This window comes from Vanellus vanellus (genome assembly GCF_965231255.1).
Source record: "Vanellus vanellus genome assembly, chromosome: 1".
In the NCBI taxonomy this organism is placed as follows: domain Eukaryota; kingdom Metazoa; phylum Chordata; class Aves; order Charadriiformes; family Charadriidae; genus Vanellus; species Vanellus vanellus.
In genome coordinates, this window is record NC_138905.1 from 73,671,975 (window position 1) to 73,693,814 (window position 21,840).

Sequence of the window (21,840 nt, forward strand, 5' to 3'; positions counted from 1 at the left end):
ATGATGGCTTTCAGCAAGTGCCCCATGGTAGCAAGAACAATGCTGAAAATCAGCTGGGCTTCAAATGTTCACGAAGCTTTTGGAAGATCTGCAGCTTAATAAAGAATTGCACTCTCTGCTCTGCTCTGTTACAGGTTGCATCACATTTGTTTTTTCTCCTGCTCCCCTTCCTCATGTTATACCTGTTCAGCTCTATCAACTGATGCAATGGGAGGAAGGGGCTGTGACATATCTTTTCAAAAGAATTAATTTGAAGGACCTTCTATATTTGAAGAAATTTTAAATTCTAGAGCTGATTGCCTGCTCTGTGGGAAGAAATGGATCTTTTGTCATTGATTCCACAAGGACAGAAAGCAATTCCAAGCGCATACAGATATGGTGTTTATAAGACACCTTGAAGTTAAGCAGAATATCACTTAACTAACTTAACTACTGTGGGGATAAAGCCTCCCCATTTTTCTGTGGCTGCAGAAGGTTCCAGATGGATAAAATGAGAGTTAACTCTGCGTCATACAGGTTAAATGGGTAGGAAACACTTGAAAGTGCTGGACCATTGGTCTATGGTAAAGTTCCAGAAGCTCCCTCTATGTCTTATGCAGTAGGAAATGATCATCAGGAGGATTTTTTTTAATTTCCAACAGCTGAAAAAAAGGCTTGAGAAATTATTGCATGGCCACCTGCAGATAGATTTAAATATGAGGCAGCTACAATCTAGAAGCTAAACATGGATGCACTATACTCAAGCAAAGATACACCTAGCGTGACATATACCTTTATCAGCAGGGTTTTCTGTATGTTTGGTTTTTTTTTCCTGAGACATTCACTGTCTTTTTTTAAGTCATCCTAGGGCAACAGCTCACTGTCAGTGAACACTAAATGGATTCTACATGCATTGTAGCATCACATCTGAGAGAAATAAAAATTGGACAAAACCCAGGAAGGGCACATGGATGACTACAGATATGTAGCATTCAAAAAATAATTTGACAAGACATAAGAAGGTATAAGATTTAGCAGACAGCAATATGATGGGCAAATACTCATAAGTGTCATTCTATCACTCTTAATGTATGACTTATTCCCCTCTAGAGTGGATGCAACTGAAGTGACAAATCCTGATAACTTTTCCTTGTCCATGCTCTCTGTAAACCCTAAAACATCCCCATAACTCTGGATTTTCTAAAAAATTCTTTTTTCCTTTTCTAATTTGTTATTATTACCACAGCACCCAGGCCATGTCATAAACTGGGTTCCCAATATATTAACCCTCTACACTATGCAGAATAACACAGTCCCTGCCTGAAAGAACTAACAGCATAATTAAATAAATTTATGAAAAAGCCAGGCCCAAAGAAGCTATAAATCCTGCCCACAGTCAATGAGAGAGGCTGTGGCAGAAGCCATTGCAGAATTAAAGAATGAAATCTAGCATCACTGGAGTCATTTGCAAAACTCCCACTGTCTTCAGTGAAACCAGGACGGAAAACGTTTCTCCTCATAGCCCTTTGCTCAGGCAACTCAAACCTGGAATTTCATATGTTTTCTCATTACTACTCCTTGTTCTTTTGCACCAAGCACATTTTTCCTGTAACTTCTGTTTATGAACTGATACTTTTATAAGTAGGATACAACTATGTGTAATTCTATTTAATCTTTGTCCAAGTGTTCACTAGTTAAAGTATGAAATCTTTCACAAGGATATATCCAAAATTTACACTGCAAGGTTTTTTCACAATATGTCCGGCTTTGAAATGCTACTTCAGTGCTTCTTGAACTTTGTCCTGCATTTCTACTGATGCATTTAATAAGACTTGGCTTTCAGATTTAAGTTTCTTCTTTAAAATAAGGAGAACTAGTGCACTTGGGACATAGGACACTCCACGTAATATTGCTGGCAGGCCAAGATAGAGCCACCTGAAATAAAAGATGCACTTCAATAAATATATCATTCATGAAAAAATAGCAAAACTATTCAGCGTATATTGTTTTGCAACAATTGCCAGCCACTCTAAAGCTTGTGCCCTGATCCTTTTGGATCTCACAGAAGATGAATCAATATGAGAACAGAGAATATGTCAGTGTCAGCAAAATGGCTATTTACATCACCCAACTTCAGGCAACTAATTTAGCCATCAAAGTTAGCCACCTGATACCATTATGGCTTTCTCCACAAGGGAAAGAGAGAGCCCTGAAAAGGGCAGCTCAGACCACCTGAGTAAGACCTCTGGGTATTCATGAACTAGCATTCTTCTTCCCAATCAACCTCAACACAGTATTAAGAGGGATCAACCCAAGGACATTAGTTCAACAAGACTTTTCTTCAAAATTCCCACAGTGCTCCTTGAAGGACTACAAAAGCATGAAGAGCAGTATGTTGGGCCAATTTCCAGCCTGGTTAACTATATCCTCTCTATAAATTTATCATATAGTTTAATTCAAGTACTATTTCAACCATTTTCTGTTCAAAGACATTGCATAGTCAGCCATTAAACATCTGACATTTTTCCCACAAGAGCTCACTCCTTTTAATTTTTTAATCAGAATTCAGTGCTTTAAGGTCTATTCTCATGAAAGGCCATTAGTGTACGTAATTATGGCACCAGAACATTTCTGTTCAAAGGGTTTTTCAACACCTGTGGCAAAGGTTGCACTTGAGAAATAAAGCCAATACCAAAGAAAAGTGTTGTGTCAAATCTCTAACACAGGAGGAGTTTGTCTACTAGGAAAAGACAAAGAGCGTACAATTATATCTCTATGCATGTAACAATATGGTAAAAAGGAGCAATGAAAATAAAGTAGAAAATATACCTATACATGACAATGTCGTACATCCTACATGCTCCTTCTCCACCACAAGTCACAGTACCCCACTTCAAGCAAGTGGTATCTATCAAAGCTCCAAAATAAATGGGAGATGGAATTCCAGCTAAAAAGGACATTAACAATGTTTTTGTGAATAGTGTATTTTTTCTGATTAGCAGATACACTATAGAATCTATGCTGTTTCTCACTTACTCCATCTGTCCTGCTCTCTTGCAGCATGAACCATGTTCTCTGTATTTCTTACGTTCTCTCTTCTTCCTTATCTACTTACCCTCAACCAAAGATTTTCTTTCCTGTTGCCTGCTTAACAATAAGTCTATGCTACAATATGGACTGTGATTCCTATACAAAACTCAGTATTTTCTCTCATCAGTGAGAGTGAATGTTGTGTTTGATAAACATATAACGAGAGTGATGGAATGTAAAATGGCTTTCAAATAACAGCAGATGTAGTCAGCCTATTACCCAGTATGAATAAATGCAAATTGAAGGCTGTTCTAATTTGTCATGCTGCCTAGATCTGTAAAAAACCCTAAATTCTTCCTGATCAAAGGCACTCCATAGAAGTGCACTCCTGTGCCATGCTGATAGCTCCGATGTGATCTGTGTTTAACTCTAGATCAGACCTAACTGTGCATCTGAATTGTGTTAGATCTTTTCTTACCAAATACTCTTGAAGCTAGTCCATGGATACCCACTCCAAATGACTTTTCTTCAGGCTTTAGAGACCTGTATGATAATTACATTGTACACCAGTCAGTAAAGGTGACATCAATAAGGAATGTTTACTTCTGTGTTTTTTTAAATCAAAGTCTTCATCACATTAGGCCCAAACCATTCTAATTAGAGCACTGGTTGAAAGAGTTCATTGTCCTCATCAGGTGATGTTTACTGAAATTCCTTAACTGAGACTGCCAAATCACAAAAGGAAAAGCTATTGTCCTGGTATTGTCCACTTGGACTGAGGCTAGCACAAAGTGCAAAATAGTTGTGCTTTAATCAATGTCATGTTGAGATGATCAACAAATACATGGGTATCACACAGCTCTCAATATCTCAGTGCACTGGCTCAGCTGTCCTACATTATTAATTCAGGATACTGTTGATAGCCAGAAGCAAAAACAGGTTATAAATCTGACATGACACTAAACCTTAACACAGCACAGCAATTACATAAAATCTTTCTATTCTTCCTCCCCCAAACACAAACTAACACACTTTTAATTCCTGGAGGTGTTTGACCTCAGAATAAAAAGTCCAGTAGGTTACTTAAGATAAGGACATTTTACTGTACCTTATTAAGACCATGTACCCAGGCATGGCTGCTAAGGAAAAAATGAAGCTGCAGACTAATGACAATATTAAAAAATAATGAAGCATCCTGTCACAGTTTTCTTCACCATCACACTGGCCCAGAATTGCAGAGACGTTTTGAGATGAAAACCCTGAGGCTGCAACACAGGTGCAGTTTTCAAATACCTGTCAAAAGAGTATTTTAGTCATACAGACTTGTCAAAACTCATACACCAAGTGTGAAACTCTCACAGTTGGCACCTAGCTCACTCTCTCCTGCACTTGAGTATTTTACAGATGTGCAGCACAGCATTGCGGCCTCTCTCCCAGGGTGCCAAGCACAGGTCTAACCATAATCTCTATATGGTGTACAGGTTTAGAGAGTGGGATGGAGCCATGGTCCTCTTATACAGCCGGGATCATGATTCCTTGAGGAGGTCATGATCCAGAGACTCCTCATATTTCCCAGCCCAGCCTGATTATGTGGTCCTGCCAGTGCCAATAGATCTGACCCTCTTTTTCATAACCTAGTGTGTGGTCTTTCTTATGCCAAGAGAGGTTTGATTGAGGCTGGGTTGCAATATTTCATTCAAACACTTGCTTCTACTGAAATCATTGAGACTATTGCCAGAATAAGGGCTCCCAAATGTCAGCCAAGGTGAGCAAGGGCACCAGTGTCTGTCCATTACTATCATCTAATACTTCTCTAAAATATTTGTAAAGTCAAGTGGCTTTCTAAAATCTATCTGATTTGGGGGTTTATTTAAGTCATTTTTGTTTTCAGTCTAATTACAACTTTTTTTAATGGCAAATGTATTATTAATTAAGATAACAAAAGCTCTATAATACCTGGTTACTTGTTCAAATCTACAGGGTAAAAAAAGAGCATTAAGTCCATGCTATAGAATTTCAGAATTTCATTTTGGCTGAAATATTCTTGTTAACTCAGGTCTCCAACTGGCAATACCTTGAGAATAATTTATCACTGCATTTTGAGCATTTAAGATTCCTTCAAGTATTAGAAGAAAAGGAGGATTCTTCATGATATTCTTTAATTTAAACTTAAACTAATTTGTATATTCAGTTTGGAATTTCTGTTGCCACTCAATGAATTTGTCCAACTCTATTTATCACCTTATATATCCAATTAATTGTACATGTATGGCTATTTCCCACCCTATATTGATATGAATATTTCTCACCTACTTTATTTCATAGTTCCAGCACAATAAAATATATGCTTTACCATGTTTTTTCCAGTTCCTCTTGAGGCTTTACACCCAGCAAGACAAGGAGACACATATGTGATTCCATTGTTCCCACAAACAGGGTCCCATATTTTAAGTGGGCAATCGCAATCCCTGTTGCAGCCAGCAAGTAGAGTATTTTCTGCATATGAAACTTGCTCTATTCTGAAATACATTTAGAAGATGAATAAAAATTTCAGTAACGAAATACCTACAGTAGCCTTTTGTAATGATTAAGATTCTATTCTAGCTCAAGTGTTGATCCAGGACACGATGCTACATGCTCCTACCCTGGAGTCATGCCTTTCTATCTTTCTATAATATGTTATATTACATGATATAGTATTGTATTATATTACAGTACATTACATTATATTGATATTATCAATTCATAGCTAGGTATGCATACCCTACAGCATTTTTCTCATCTATGGCACGTATGTTCTTGATTTTCTGTAAGCATTACATATACCTAAATATGCATTTTACAGACACACACACCCAATGATTAATGGCAGGCTTAAAGTCAAGAAACTGCAGATAAAATATCCTCTGATAACTAGACAGCAATCAAATTCCAATAAATGAGCGTAAGATAAAGGGGTTTGTCCCTCTGTAATTCTAAAATTGCATTCATGTATGCCTAATTTGATCAACACTTCTTATTTTTACCTGCAGTTACATGACGTAAATGTATAATTATATTAGTAAAAGAATTAATATGGATGTGCAATTGCGTGAGTCTTGACATGGATATCTTTTTTAATACACTTTATTGTTTAAAACAGGGATAACGAAGATAGACCTATAGTCTCATGTAAATAAAAAGCCTTGAGAATTTAGATCATGAAACTAAAACGTTCCAAAGCTGTGGAGTCCCTGGCAGATTCTTGACAAGAAAAACCATTCCAGTGTCTTAAGATTTAAGTCCTCTTGTGTCTTAAAGAACATACCCTTCATAGGAAACTGTTAGGCCAGCAACTGGTGAAGTATCACAGACAGTCCAATAGGCAGCAAAGTAGAGAAGGTATTCCAGTAAAGATACCCAAAATGCTATGTTCGCAGCCTGATAAATATTTATCTTGAATTTCTTCATGAATAAGCCTCCAAAAAAATACCCAACGCATATAACTGGTAAGTTGTAAACACCTATTTAAACAAGTGAAACTTTCATGTTAAAATAAAGAGAGAGACCATCAAAGCTACTCATAAGGGAAGACTGTTTGGCAGAGACTTATATAGTGCCTGTGACTGAATAATCTAACTACAGTCAGAAATGGGTCCCTATTAGTTCCCCTGTACACCCAAAACATTTGCCAAAGTGGTTGGGAACTGCTTAAGGAGCGTGCTAGAGGGTAGGACTGAAAAGATTCATTGGAAAATGGCATTCTACAATCGCAGTCTGGTTCCAACACACACATGCACCAAGAAAAAAAAAAAAAAAAAAAAAAAGCAGGGTTTCAGTACAGTCTCCCTAGCTGAAAGAGAAACTCAACAGGAAGATAAGCTAGTGGAACACATCTTGGCACACACTGAGCATCACAGAAAGGAGGAACCAACTTTCAGTTTTGATAAGAGATTACTGAATGTGTTCTCACACTTCTTTCCTGTTTGGTACTTTAATGAAGCAAAGACTGACTGAAAGACATTTAGGAAGTAGCTGTCTGAAAAACAACCCAGCAGTGCAATGTCAACAACGCAACACTGGTAAGATGTATGGTAGCTACATGCCTTTGGATGCACAGCTTCAAAACACTAGTAACAAAGGGCAACAGTAATACCCGTAAGTTCTGGGACATTCTGTGTGGCAGGTTTTAAAGAAAATGGTGCAGCTACTGTGAAAGATGAGCACTGAGTTAGGGAACAGGAATATGGCTAGGTGTATTTTAAGATGTTTCTTCTATAATGACTAGAAAAATTCTAGTCTAATTAAGTCATTGCAGTTAAACAAAGGAACTGAGAATTTAAGACATTTTAAATTGGAACCATATAAAGGCTCCTATAGTTTCACGATATTTGCTTTGTGCTACAACTACTTGCCATTACCATTTCCCAATGCATGACACCTTGTCCTCACTCACAAAAAAAGACAAACTATAAAGAAGGGACAAAAAAAATACAGCTATTTGGTCAGTGCTTTCCTTCCATGGAGCTCTGCATGAAAAAGAGGATCTGAGGTTTTCAGAAGGCCCAAAGCCAATACCTGAGGAGTGGACATGATGGAAAATGTCAAAGATCACTGGCAATCTTAGCTGTGCACATGTTCAACCCATTTGTCTTAAGAGTTCTAGCAAAGTCATTTTCATGAACATGAAATCTACCCTCTATAGTATACATTATAAACAAGATAATATAATCAAGATAATTTGGGCCATGCTCTCTTGATGCAAATCATATTGTCTTTGAGATCAGTGGTGCATGTTTTACATCAGCAGAACTTTCTGGGCCAATTCAAAAGATGGGAAGTAGATTATTAAATTCTGCACAGAAAATCAGGAGATACTTAGCAGAAAATGCATGATTATTCAGAAAAGATTTCTAGTGTGGAATCCCTCATTTGTAGAGCATTTGACCTTAGTATATATATGTATACATGTACACATGAATATATATGTATAAATACAGTTTGCATAGAGACATCACTACCTGAAAGAATACAGCAAAGCAAAATGCAAACATACCAATTAAAAAGATGGCATCCGATGCAGATTTTCCAAACTGTTGTTCCAAATATTTGGGCATGAAGGATATCATGCCATTGAAGGCACTGAACTGTAACACAGTTATGCTTATAAATAACATATAAACTGGGTTGTGAATCAGAGCCTTGAGGAATGGGATGAAATCTGGAATGAAATGATGTAACAACTTAGTGAGATGCTTTATGAAGTGAGTCACTCATTGCTCAGTGTAGCTGAGGAGAGGAGGGGGAAAAAGAAATGGTCCTTAACTTGATCAGGCTAATTCTTGTGCTTTGCCAGACACCACAGTCCAAAGATTACTTGCTTAGCCCAGGCTACCCCAACGTGTCTTCTACACAAAGATAACCACACACACACACGTGCACGCTAATGCATGCTGCTGCTTAAAAAAAAATCACAGGAATAATCTTATCATAAAAGCTCCCTGAAACTTTTTAGCTGTATAGTGACTAAACTTTTCACCTACAGATTTGCAGCAGCAGCTACTCCCCAACTATCCCTTTCCTCTCATCCCATGGCCTCAGAGCATTCACCAAAACCCCTTTCCTGCACCTGGGCATGCACAGGGAGTACAAGGGGGAAGGGGTGCAAACGCACTATATAGTTGTGACAACCGGCCCCTAGAGACCAGATCACTGATTTTGAATATTGCTGCTATCAGTGATGGGGCAGAAGAGGCCTCAACAGGGAGGTGACCACAGTTATTCCCATCGTACTTTCAAAGTCTGTATCTGCCACTCTTCAGCCAAGTAAGCATATGAGAAACCAATTTACTCAGGTCTTTTCTCTGCATAATGCCTATTAAGCCAGGATCTGAACCATAAAAAAACAACGCAATTCCTCTCTGTCTAACGTTCTCTATTAATTACTGTGCCGAGCTATTGTCAAGAAATTCTGCAGAAAAACATATGCATCTGTAAAACAATGACCATGCTTCACTGAAAGTGGGCACCACTTAGGAAGTGTATATAACTAAGAGGTAGGCAAGTGTCTTACTGAAAGAGGATCTGTATGCAAGTCTTGCAAAAATTAATCAAATATCTGAATAGGCTGTATTATTTGTATATGCCATGCAGTTTCCAATCAGAGCTTTCTGAGGGAAAGATTCATTTTAACTACAAATACTTCCATCTTCAATTTGAAGTCCTTGAGGATATTAAAAAGCTGTCTTAACATGTCCTGGTAAACTGGCTGTAAGTGGCCCTGCTTGAGCAGCGGTTGAACTAAGTGACCTCCAGAGGTCCCTTCCAAACTCAACCATTCCGTGAAATGAAAAACTCAGGATATTCAAGGACAGTGGGCATTCACACCAAGACAGGGAGGGAATGATTATGAAAACATAAGTTCTGAAGGGACTCTGGAGTACTAGGACCACAGTCTGAGCTAGGAACCTTTTCTCACCAGAGCAGTACTTTATTCATCAATTCATTTCATTTAAGGCTACATGACAGCAGAGAAAGATGCTTTATTTATCAAAATGAAGTTACAATATCGGCCAAGATCTGAGTACTCACTCTGTATGGTGAATTTGCTGGACTCAGCTTGAAACACCATGGAGAGGTAGCTGGCACTTGGCACTTACTTTCTGAAAATGAGGATCCTTGTCAAGGGGTCCTGAGCTTGGTATACAGAATCATGAGACTACTCTGAAGATCACAACCTTTGACGTATTTTATTAACTCACATTTCCAACTAGCACAAAAAATGGAAGGAAAAAAATCCCTTCCTACAGATATATAGATCTGAAATACCACAGATCTGAGTGTCGCCAATGGTAACATGAATAAATGTAGGTCAAATAGAACCTTGTTCAATAGCCATTACATGTTTATAAGACAGTTAAGCACCTGTCAATTCCCTTTTATGGCTTTAAGTTGGACTCAAGAAATGCACAAGACTTGTGCTGGCTTTCTGCTTTTCTGCACAGTGAATGTGGGGTACAAGCAATTAATATCTGCAACTTGTCCACAGCTCACGGAGGTGCAATATTCTTAACCAGATGTCAGTGCATTAATCCTCTACCCGGAAGAAAAAATCCAGATCTACACACATTTGAAACGAAGGAGAGGGAAAGGAGTGAATACAGATCCTGGATATATGAAATTAGCTTTTTCCCTCTGCAAGAACCCATTCTAAATCTCTGCATAAATAGTTTGTACTACAGAGACATGAAAAACGGAGTGTGTAATTCATACCTTCTTACCTGTAAGTCATACCATCTTTACTTACAAAAATACACAGACATATTTCCCATCTTTAGGACTAAGCTAAGAAGGAAATAAAATACAATATAACTTGCCTTTAGCAATTTCATACATGGTCTGTTTGGCTTCATTTTTATCATTTTCTTGCAATAGTACTACACTTTTTTTACTAGTCTCCTCAGGTTCATTTGTTTCTCCTTCCTTCAGAAGGGACTTGGGCAAAAACCAGAAAGGTATGCCTGCGAGAAGATTCAGTGATGCACAAATCAAAATGCCCAGCCACCATGCTCCAACCCAGCGGGCATCAGTAGCTGTTATAGTTATGTCCTCTATAAAACAAACAAACAAACAAACAAACAAACAAACTCACACATCTTATATTAGTTCAGAAATATTATTTGCTGTCATTGTGTGTTTTCCTAGTCCTCTCTGACATGGGATATATTAAAAGAATTTTAAAGATTTTTAAAATGAGGCTGGTGAAAGATAATAGTCTCCTGTCTTCTTTTCTAATGTTGCTAATTTTCTGGCAAATTTCAGTGTTTTGTATTAAATTAATTCTAGTCCTTTTCTATGTTAAGCCAGATGACACAATTGTTCATCAAATAATTAATATGCAGATTCATTTGTGTATGTATGAATTCAGACCTTTTATTGAATTGAATGTTATACACAGATTTTCCATTCTAAAAGAAACATCAGCAAACTCAGATAAAATTAGGACACCTCATATTAGCAAAGAAACATCTTTTAATGCTGATAAATACACCATCGTGCCTACTGATTTAATTGTAAGTTTTAATATATTAATCCATTACCTGCATCTACAGTTCCCACATCAACAAACAGTTCTGCACAGAATGATGCCAGCAAGAAACCAAGGAAGGGGCCAATTACAGTCGCTGTGTGTAGACATCCTAAAGTATGAAAAGGAGAAAACATACTAAATTAGAACCTGAATGTAGCTATTTACTTGGAATTGATATATATGTTTAGGACAGCTATACTGAATAGACATTTGCACCTAAAAATGGCCTCATGTCAACAAGTTCATCTCTAGTTAAATTACAGGTTCTACAGTATTATTATTTTGATAAGGCAGTAATGTCTGTCTTCTCTCTTCCTTTATTGGACTGAAGGGAGTCATAATAACCCACTCGTTTGCTTTTGTTTATGTGTGTGTTTGTTTGGGGGAGGGGAGTTATCACAATAGGATAGATTTACCCAGGTAGAAAGGTGAATTCTCTGCTTTGGCAAAATCCTCCAAATATGAAATGCCTAAAGGCATGATGGGAGTTTCACCCATTCCTCTTACTATGTTTCCAACCATCACAAATATCCACAGCAAGGACCCAGGCTCTTTTTCACATTCTGTGAATAAAATAAGAAGCCAGAATTATTTTTTCATTTCTAACTATTAATTAAATTCTAGACACAAAGACAAAGAATTGACTAGCAGCTTAAACTCTGGTGGGTAGGTCTGTCCTGTAAAACAGGGAAATAAGTAGTTGTGATACTTGAAAGGCTCCAGAACTGGAAGAAGCTGTTGTATTTGCTGGAGTAGAGTTTAGATCCCTTTTCTCTCCATGCCATAACTTGTCCAACCAACTGGCAGTCCAACCACTGCATAACCTAGGCCCTTCCTTTTACTCATGTCCCTCACCAAAACTGTCATTTTCATGTCAGTGAAGAGAAGACAGCACCTGAACACGAGTGATGAATGGATGAAAAATCCTGCCCGACTAACCTGATCACCTTCTACAACAAAGTAATACTTTCTGTCAACATGGGGAGGGCAGTGGGTGTTTTTCACCTGGATTTCAGCAAAGCATTTGCCACTGTTTCCCATAGCCTCCTCCTAGACAAACAGGCAAGACTGGATGAACAGTCTGCAAGATGGGTGGGAAATTGGCTCATAGGCCATGCTCAGAGGGTGGTGATCAATGACTTTTACTCAGGCTGGCAGCCTGTCACAAGTGGGGTCCCCCAGGGACCAATACTGCTCCTCGTTCTGTTCAACATCTTCATAAATGATCTGGATGACGGGATTGAAAGCAGTGTCACCAAGTTTACTGATGACACCAAACTAGGTGGTAAGGTGGACACATCAGGAGGGAGAGCTGTCCTACAGAGAGACCTGGACAGTCTGAAAGAGTGGGCCAGCAAGAATAGTATGACTATCTCTCTGAAATTCAGGAGTCCTTTGAAATGATTCAGGTAATTGCTGCATAAGGACCTTACATTGTCATTTGATTATAATCACAGAATCACAGAATTGTCAGAGTTGGAAGGGACCTCTAGAGATCATCTAGTCCAACTCCCCTGCCAAAGCAGGATTGCCTAGAGCACATTACTCAGGACTGCATCCAGGCGCGTCTTGAAAATCTCCAGAGAAGGGGACTCCACAACCTCTCTGGGCAGCCTGTTCCAGTGGTCTGTCACCCTCACCATAAAGAAGTGTTTCCGTGTATTTGAACGGAACTTCCTGCGTTCTAACTTGTGCCCATTGCCCCTCGTCCTGTCACTGGGAACCATTGAGAAGAGCCTGGCTCCATAAGAACATTTTCTGAAATAAACCAGAAGATTTCCTGATTTCACAGTGAGGTTGCCATTTGCTTACAAGAAAGCCATGCCAGTGCAGAAGGTGTGGTGTTCTACCTTTGCATGGAATGAGATTTCTCAGCTTTCCAGCTTCTTTGCCTTGATTCAGACTGCTAGTTTCTGGTTTACTAATGTTCATAAGCCCCCAGAAAAGCACATGGAGAGTAAATTCATCTGTGTCTAAACCATTGGCTGTTTGCTGGTAACTTCAACCAGCACTCCATACAACAGTCCTCACCACTTGGAAACCCCAGCTTAGACCTTTACCTCAAAGCTCTGTTCTAGCACTACAGATTTTTGCCTTGCATATCAATGACCTCCTCATCCAGACATTTCATCTGTCCTGATGCTATCTGTTTGGGTATTTAATTTCAGATTTGGGACATATTGAGGACAATGCAAATTCTGATTTGGCAAATTATATACAAATTCTACCATAATTGGCGCATGTCACCAAATGTTACAGAAAGTTTTTCTACTCCCACCAAATGTTACAGAAAGTTTTTCTACCCCCATCATACCGCTGCAACTCAGAAGGTCAGTGTTTTCCCGAGCAGGCACCCCTGGAACATAGCCTGCAATCTGCCCATCTGGTCACTGCTCTGAGGAAGCGTCTGACTCACCGTGAACTTTATACAACTGTTGATCAAAATCAAGATCCATAACAATATATCTGGCCAGCCTGCTGAATCTATTTGGGTATCAAGCTCTCATTTATTCACATCTGTCCTCCTACATAACTCAGCAGAAGAATGCCTTGCTGCAGCAGAATCTTTTTTGTCCCACATCAGGACAGTTACATCAGGAACTATTATGACCTTTAGTACTTTCTTTCTCTTCACGACCTTGGATTTCTTCATCTCATACAGTCTCCTTCATATTCCACTGTTCTCTGTGGCCCTTTTTGTCATGCTGAGACTTCTCAATGCCAATTTGTTAACAAATAAAAACCGGCTTTGTTAGCAGCAACTGATGACTTTCTAAAGGAAAGCATTACTGTTGAGAGATCAAGCCTGGATCTCCTGTATCAATGTCAGATTGCTGTCAGCAAACATGGGTGAAGCAATCCACATGCAGATGTGGTCAAATTCAAACCAGTTTTTGCATCACACAGGAGATGGACTCATATGTATGAACGTCACAGTTTTGCTTGTCCATAAACTAACAAGGAAACAATCACCTTACCCAAGTATACTCAGAGGCTCGAGGACCTACAGGTTCTAGTGTGTACATTGAATGGCTGTATAATTTAGAAGAAAATGCTTTACCTATCTATACCTTAATTTGTGCATTTATAAAATGAAGAAAAACAGTATCTCAAATCTTCAAATTAAAGATCAATACCAAGTGCTATTAAGTATACATTTTTCTCAACTTTTCATTGTGAGGATGGAAAAATTAATGCCTTAAGTGACATGCAGTCTTGGAAACCTTGGAAGCCACATCTGTTACGAAATGGAGACACAGAAAACTACAATATAAATGTCACCGTGTACATACAATATTACAGCAGTGTGATTCAGCTTTAGCACATATTGATGAAACACCATCACAAAATATAACAATTGTGGAACTCATCTCACCTAACTTTTGCCATTCATCTAATCATCCATTTGCCATTACCCTAATCATCTAAGTTTCCAACAGTCAGTAGGCACATTCAGGAGGTAATCTGACCCACCCTAAAGTAAAAAGCATGAATGTCCTTAGAGCAAGCGACACACTCCTTTGACCAACTATCAAGGGAGCCTAAAGAGATGGTTCAGACTAAATGCTTCCCTCTGAGGTAGCCAAACACTCAGGAGATTAATCCCATCCTCAGTACAAGGATTTTGTGAGTGATCATTTAATGGTTGCCTCTGAGCCTTTTAACTTCATAGTAGTTACTTTATATGCATGTTGCTAGTCCACATACAAGTTTCAGTCTCCCAGATAAGTTTCAGCCTAGTTTAAACTCTTTTCTCTTTTCTTTGAAAGGAAGTGGGATTCATTTTTTTGCTCTATCTCTATTTTTCATTCTTTTATTTCTTGTATGGTACAACGAAAAAGCATCCTGATGCCTTTTACACATTGTTCAAATACATTTCCCACCTCCTCACAGTATCATAATATTTCAAGTCAAAAAGAGGAATGTTTGTGAGAACAGCCTGATGTTATATTTCCCCAAAGTGGACTGACAGGGATGTTAACTAAGCTGTTTGGATACTGTTAAAACTGCATGAAAAAAGCCACAGCTCTGGAGTCACAGACTAAAGAATCAAGAAGGCTAGGAAATTTCCTGCCCTCTAGTTTTAATGCCTGCAAAAAGTACTGATCAAAAGCAGGAGCCTGAAATAATTGCTAATAAAAATAATATCCTATTTACTTAAACACTATAAAAAACGAATAAAAAGTATTAGTAGACATAGGAAGAGTCATACCTGTTGATGGTTCCTCTGTAGGTAAAGAGAACAAGCTTTGATTAACAAGGCACAGAGGTGTGACAGAAAAATTCTCCTGTGGTGAAATACTGCTTTCAACACGATACCTGTTTGAATCAAAGGAAAGTATGTATAGGTTAAGAAGAAATACATCAGATCTGCCTCATAAAGCTGTACTTCAGTAATGAAGCTACCTATAAGAAGAATGTATAGCTATAGGAAGAAGGAAATCCACATCAAAAGTTAACTGAGCCTCAGTAACAAATCAGGCTAGGAATAAAGGAACTGTAGCAGGGAACCAACCCAGAGTTTTATCCGGGCTGTTATTTACCCTTTACCATAATCTTGTAAAAGCTGCTTCAGGAGAAGCCAATGAAATACCCTAATGAAATCCCTCATATCATCTTCTCTCCTACTCTTTTTACATTCTAATCCAATTTATACCCTAAGCAGATGGTGCCACCGAGGCTGTCAGAGCCATACCGCATTGGGCATAACAAGATTAGAGGCTCTTCTTTTCTCAAAAGATATCTCACTGATTAAAATATAGACAAACCTAAATATTTTTTTTTTTTTTTAAGACAAGCAAAAATAGTGAAAAAGTGGTTAAAGCATTGTTAAGGTCTGTAAAGGGCATGCCAACACAGTGATCAGGTATGATCTGTCATCCAGGCTCCAGACTAAAGACATCTTTAAAAATCATCTTGTATTGCCCATCCAAGCAGATAAGAGCTTGTAGTGTAATGTGACAATATCGTAGGCCACTGTTTCTTCAGAAAGTCCACACAAGAGAGAGCACAAGGAGGAAGACAAGGCAAGGCAAGGTGCTCAGCAGAGGGGTGACTCTCCTCAGGAAGTGATGATTGACTTTTGAAGCCATCTCAGAAACAAAACAAAACAAGCTTCTCTACGATTATCATACCGTACCCATGCTTGGCAATGTATCTCCCAATAAACAATACTATTTCGGTGGGAGAAGTCATGGATTAAGGCAGGTAAGGATCACAGAAGCTGCTATGAGCTAAGCAAGATACTCACCTTCCAAATAGGAAATGAGGAAGTGATATCAAGAGACATCCAAATGACAGAATTGTGCAGCCCAAAGCAATTATTCTGGGTCTGTGAAGCTTTGCCCCAAAGTAGCTCACAAATGCTATGAGCAGCAAGTTTCCTGCAAAAAGAACCTGGTTCATATTTACAAAGAAAGGCAACCTTCAAAAGAGATAAAGTGCAACACAAAGTTGAATACACCTTCTTAGCCCAACATCTGGTACTTCTCTTGTCTTGTAAAAACTGTAACTAGACAGGGAACTGCCTAAACGATGCAGTAATTCCCTCCTATCTGTGATCTTTTTCTGGGAGAGTTACACCATGTGCAAAGAACACGAGAATAGAAAGCAGAATGGAAAAGAGATTATGGTGAAAGAGATTTTTGACTGCATCTATGTAGAGAAGAAATTTCCCACTACTTTACATAGAGACCAGGCCCATAGGCTGCAGAGTAATGGCTCTTTAAGGAAGTTATTATCCTTGGCTACTCTACTTTAAAATGTGTGGGAAAATACAGAGGTATATATGCATGTATTTTTGAACTGAAAATAGTAAACACAAGATGACATTCAGAGAAAAAAGGAATAGTAAATTAATATTTATTTCCATAATAGTTTGAGAGGAATAAAAAAAATACAGATTTTTTTCACCTAGTACCATTTAAAAATACAAATGTGCTAAAAAACATTCTCTTCTCCATTTTCACTTCAGAATGAGCTGATTTTCTCTACTCTTCATTTATTGCTATGCAACTAGGAAAAGAATCAAGCATCATGTTATGAATCAGGCCCCACAAATAACAATTTAGTAACTGTACACCTACTGATTTTGTGATCTTTTTGTCAAAAGAACAAAGCCATGTCTCTGAATGATGAGCATCATGCTCTGAAAGAAGATAACATCTTTTTTATGTATCATTGCTAGACAGACTGTATTGAACCAGTGGCTTGAACAACACTTAAAGATGTACATTTACACGGTCCTAATAAGTCACTTCTGTCTACCACATACACTGACTCTTGATCATTTCAAATATTAATATGATTATTTACAGCTATTTTACATTTTTGGACATAAGAATGGCACGACTTGTGATAGAAAAGTACATATGAGAAGATAATTTATTTAAAATTATAAGCCTTTTACATACCACTTCATTAATCTTGGTCATTTCATGTTTCTTAAAGTCTCCTCCTTGTCAAAAACAAGAATATATTCCGGGTATTCCTTCTCTACAATAACTTTGAGCTGCCCCATCAGACTACTTTGCAGACAGCAGGATGGTGTTGCCAGATTCGATACAAAGCTCATAAACTAGCTGTATTTTGTTAGTTGCTCTATCATATCTTACGATAGTGCAGAAATTAGCTGAACCAGCTTTCAATCCTAAACTTCCTCATTTAAGTTGTCCTGTTAGTTTCCAAGACAGTAAATGTGTAAGTACCAGCTGAAATGGTAGGATAGAGTTGGTCACTACCGTCACATACAGTAATTGACAGATTGCTGTGGACAGGAGAGTCACTAGTACATGCTCAGCCAACGTATTATATTTTCAAAGAATAAGACATATTAAAATAAGTGATTACCAATTTCAAAGCTTCCATTAATGACCCCCACTAAAGAAGCTGGAATATTAAATTGTTTCTCTATCTGTGTGTACATGCTGTTCATGTAAGCACCAGACATCGTTTTACCAACAAATGCAAGGGACAGCGCCAGCAGAAATACCTAGGAAGGAAAGAGAAGAATGTTTGAAGAATTCAAGAAGTCATATATTTGGGAATATTCCATGGTTATTTTCCCCATCAAAGATGTGCTTACAGATAAAACAAGTGAACAGTCCTGATCCACTGATATGATGTGTGTAAATACAAGTTCAAATCCCATCACCTATTCTTGTCCACAGAGTTATGGCTTCACTAAACCAAAAAAAAAAAGAAGAAAGATTTGGTTCTTCACCTACTCCCATTCACCAAGACTGTCTTCAGAAACCTTGAGCTCCATTTCCCCAGCCAAGACAGGCACAGCACAGTATCTCCCACTGTGTGTCTGCTTCAAGATTGCCATCTGCAGGACAGCATAACGTCTGCAGCCAGACCAGGGCGCAAAGACCTTCACACCTGTTTCTCATCTGAATGATGAGTTACTTGCAGAACTATTGTCGTTTCCTTTGATCAAATTACTCAATCGAGTATCTGCTCTCCCACCTCAGTAGAGGATGTGAGCCCAGAACAAGTAATTTCAACTAAAAGTAGTAAATAGTGAGTCCTTTTTACAAGAATCTAGTAGCAATTGACAGTAAAAAAATAAATACCAATATATGTAGTAGTATTCAAATAATTTTAACTTTAGCATTCTTAATAAACAGTATTTATGAAATAAAATCAATAGTATTTTTAAATACATCTCCTGCAAATGCTAAAAAGCATAAGTAATGTATTTGGGCTTTGAATTACTATCATAAACAAGCTATTTTACAACCTTTTCTAGAGCTTCTTGACAACTTGAATAGTCTAGGGTAGATCAACTTCCAATTTTTACTGCCATGTCACAATTGGTAAGGCTCATTTCACAGGTTTAAGAAGGAATGGTAAACATGTCAGACTAGGGGGATTACACAAATTCAGAGTTGGAGCTTCAAAGGAGCAATCAACCATATCTCCAACACATCACAGAGTGTAAAGTTCAGGGACACAGAAAGCAACACGTGATTGCTCACAAACTTGCTTGACCTTTGTTAAGCCATTAAGGATAAGGAAAGAAACAGAGCTTATTCATTCATTTAGTCTAGATTGTAAACTTCTACCAAACCCCTACCAGTGCAAGCAATTACAGTTGTGTGTTCATGCAAAATTGCTAAAATATTTCTGTACCTTCAGCTTGGAAATGCAGCAGAATTTGTCTCCTGCATGTGGCTTCTCAGTTTCTTTCATGTTGCCTTTTCTTAACTGATCCCAATGTCTGTTTCTGAGTCTGTCCAGTGATCCCATAACAGTGTTCAAAAAGACAAAAGAAAAAAAGAAACATTTTTGTCCCATGTTTGTAAAAAATCAGATTCCTTCTAAGATATTTGATATTTGAGTGTCTTTGATAAATAATTGAAAACTGGATTTCAAAAAAACTGGATTCCAAGAAAAGCCACAAGCCTTTCTAATCAAGAAAATTTGACATGTGAATGTCAAAAATGTAACAACTAGCTATTTCTCATCCAATACTGAAAGCAACATACAACCAGAAAGCAAAGAATAGATAAAAGAGACTTTCTGAGGGCAAGCTAGTTTGTCTGTAATACAGCTTTTCAGTCCTCTTCACATGCATTTGGTACTGACCACTATGGGAGACAGGACTATGAAGACTTTTATGTTTGACTGATTTATACCTGTCTCCATGGTCTATAATTACTGTGCCTGTCCTTGCTAGACATAAAAAGGACATTTGGTTCTGCTCTGCATATTCTCTTGACCCCTCCCCTCTTCCACAGGCATCAATGTAAATTTGTTAATTTAATAGAAACTGTACTGGACACTAATCTCTTGGCATTAAAATTAGGAGAAAAAATAAAACCAAAACCACCAGACCAACTTAAGTTCTAAATGGAAACAAACTAGACTACACTCTGCTTCCCCTCGCAAGATTTGCCAAAACATCCCTTTATTTGTCTGCCTACTCTTAAGTCACCTCCATCTCAGCTTGATGGTTAGAGTTTCTGGTATCACTAAGCCACCTGCTTTCTTACACATTTCCCAAAAAATGTGTTGAAAGGAGGAAGATATAAGACTTGGAATATACTTACCTGTAAAAGCCCCAGTTAGCACGATGAGTTAAACAGGGAGAAAACTAGTTTAAAGATTTATCTCTAAGGACTGCCACAAAGGCTTGATTAAATCAAGTTATTCAAGAGAGTTCCCTGCTGCCTGTCAGAGTAAGCTGAAGAAAACAAGTGCAAGTCAGAGCCCTACCTTATAATCAGGATGGATATAAGTTAATTTCCTCTTTTTCGTCTGGGATACACTTTCCAAGGTCGATCTTGTTGCACCTGCTCTCCTCTGTTTCCCACTTCATGAAGCCATGGCTGGGAAACAAACTGTCCTTGACAAGCCCACCAGTAGAACTGAATTGCCTTTCACATTCTTCAACCCAACACCCCCTCAGTCAATCTCTTCAAACACTAATTTCTACAACAATGTTAATCCTCTCAAATGTATTTCTTAACTAACTTGATTCCTGGCAAATTCATGGGCATTAACTCTTCTACAGTTACCTCCTCATTTTCAGTCTCTAAAAGCATAGCACATTATTATAGCGTTCCTGGAAATACTTAATTTACAATTAAGTGTAGGTGGTCAGCAACTCATAAAATTAACTATGATATACAAATAGTTTTCATGTCTGCTTTGCTTAAAGATACTTACTCAAACTGTTCAATCACCATTACCAAACAGTGCTTATACAGCTTTGCATTGCCTTTGCAATTTGGCATAAAAGTTTATATCCCAAGGTATCTTTTGTGCCTTATCTTAATACTGTTTTATTCAGACCATAGTCCAGCTGTGATGCCAAAAGGTGATCAACGGAACAAACATTACAGTCCCCTATGTCTGTCCTTTTCTGCTTCTAGGAATCGTCCTCTTCTGCTCCTAGGAGTTGGCAGTAGGATTGTGTCCCTTACTGTACCAGTCCCTTCATTTCATTAACTGTATTGGGTCTGGCTGAGATGGAGCTAATTTTCCCCATAGCAGCCCTCATTGTGCTGTGCTTTGCATTGGTAGCTAGAAAGGTGCTGATAACACACCAGCGTTTTGGCTACTGCTGAGCAGTGCTTGCATCAGGGCTGTTGCTCCAACATTCCCCCCTCACCAGTAAGCTGGGGATGGGCAAGATCTTGGGAGGGGACATAGCCAGGACAGTTGGCCTAAACTGACCAGAAGGATATTCCGTACCATCTGACAACTGCTCAGCAATAAAAGCTAAAAGAAAGGAAAAACGAGGGGGCATTTGCTACCACGATGTTTGTCTTCCAGAGCAACTACTACGCATACTGAAGCCCTGCTTCCCGGGAAGTGGCTGGACATCATCTGCCAATGGGAAGTAGAGAACAAATCTTTTGCTTTCCTTTGCTTCTGCCCATGGCTTTTGCCTTATTAAACTGCCTTTATCTTGTCCCACAAGGTTTTTTCAATCTTATTTTCTCTCCCCCTGTCCTGCTAAGGGAATGATAGAGCAGCTTGGTGGACACCTAGCATCCAGCTAAGGTCAACCCACCACACAAACATACACAGGGAACATTATCTGCCTAATTACAGGTTTTCTCTTCTGGTGCTAAAAGAAACCAGCCAGCCATCTCTGCCCATCAGACTGCCCCTCATACAATTACAAATGGCAATGTTTGCCTTTATTTATTATCACCTTCCCTCAAGGCATAAATTATGGTAGAAAAAATGCATTTCAATCCATTTTTATAGTGAAAATTATTAAGATTATTAATTGGATAACAAAATAG

The 21,840-nt window shown here is 38.3% G+C and overlaps 1 protein-coding gene across 1 annotated transcript; it reads right to left on the minus strand.

Annotated features, from left to right (window-relative positions):
• Positions 1-1,754: 1,754 nt before the first annotated feature.
• Positions 1,755-19,313, minus strand: SLCO1A2 (solute carrier organic anion transporter family member 1A2; the record flags this gene model as incomplete). The annotated part of the gene is made up of 14 exons (XM_082492270.1): positions 19,214-19,313; positions 17,927-18,068; positions 16,329-16,461; positions 15,291-15,397; positions 11,494-11,640; positions 11,088-11,186; positions 10,353-10,598; positions 8,045-8,209; positions 6,317-6,512; positions 5,363-5,528; positions 4,118-4,302; positions 3,488-3,552; positions 2,809-2,926; positions 1,755-1,914 (listed from the first exon to the last, which is right to left on the minus strand). Exons 1-14 carry the CDS (start codon positions 19,271-19,273, stop codon positions 1,755-1,757), a joined length of 1,989 nt encoding a protein of 662 aa, XP_082348396.1. The 5' UTR covers positions 19,274-19,313.
• Positions 19,314-21,840: the final 2,527 nt, after the last annotated feature.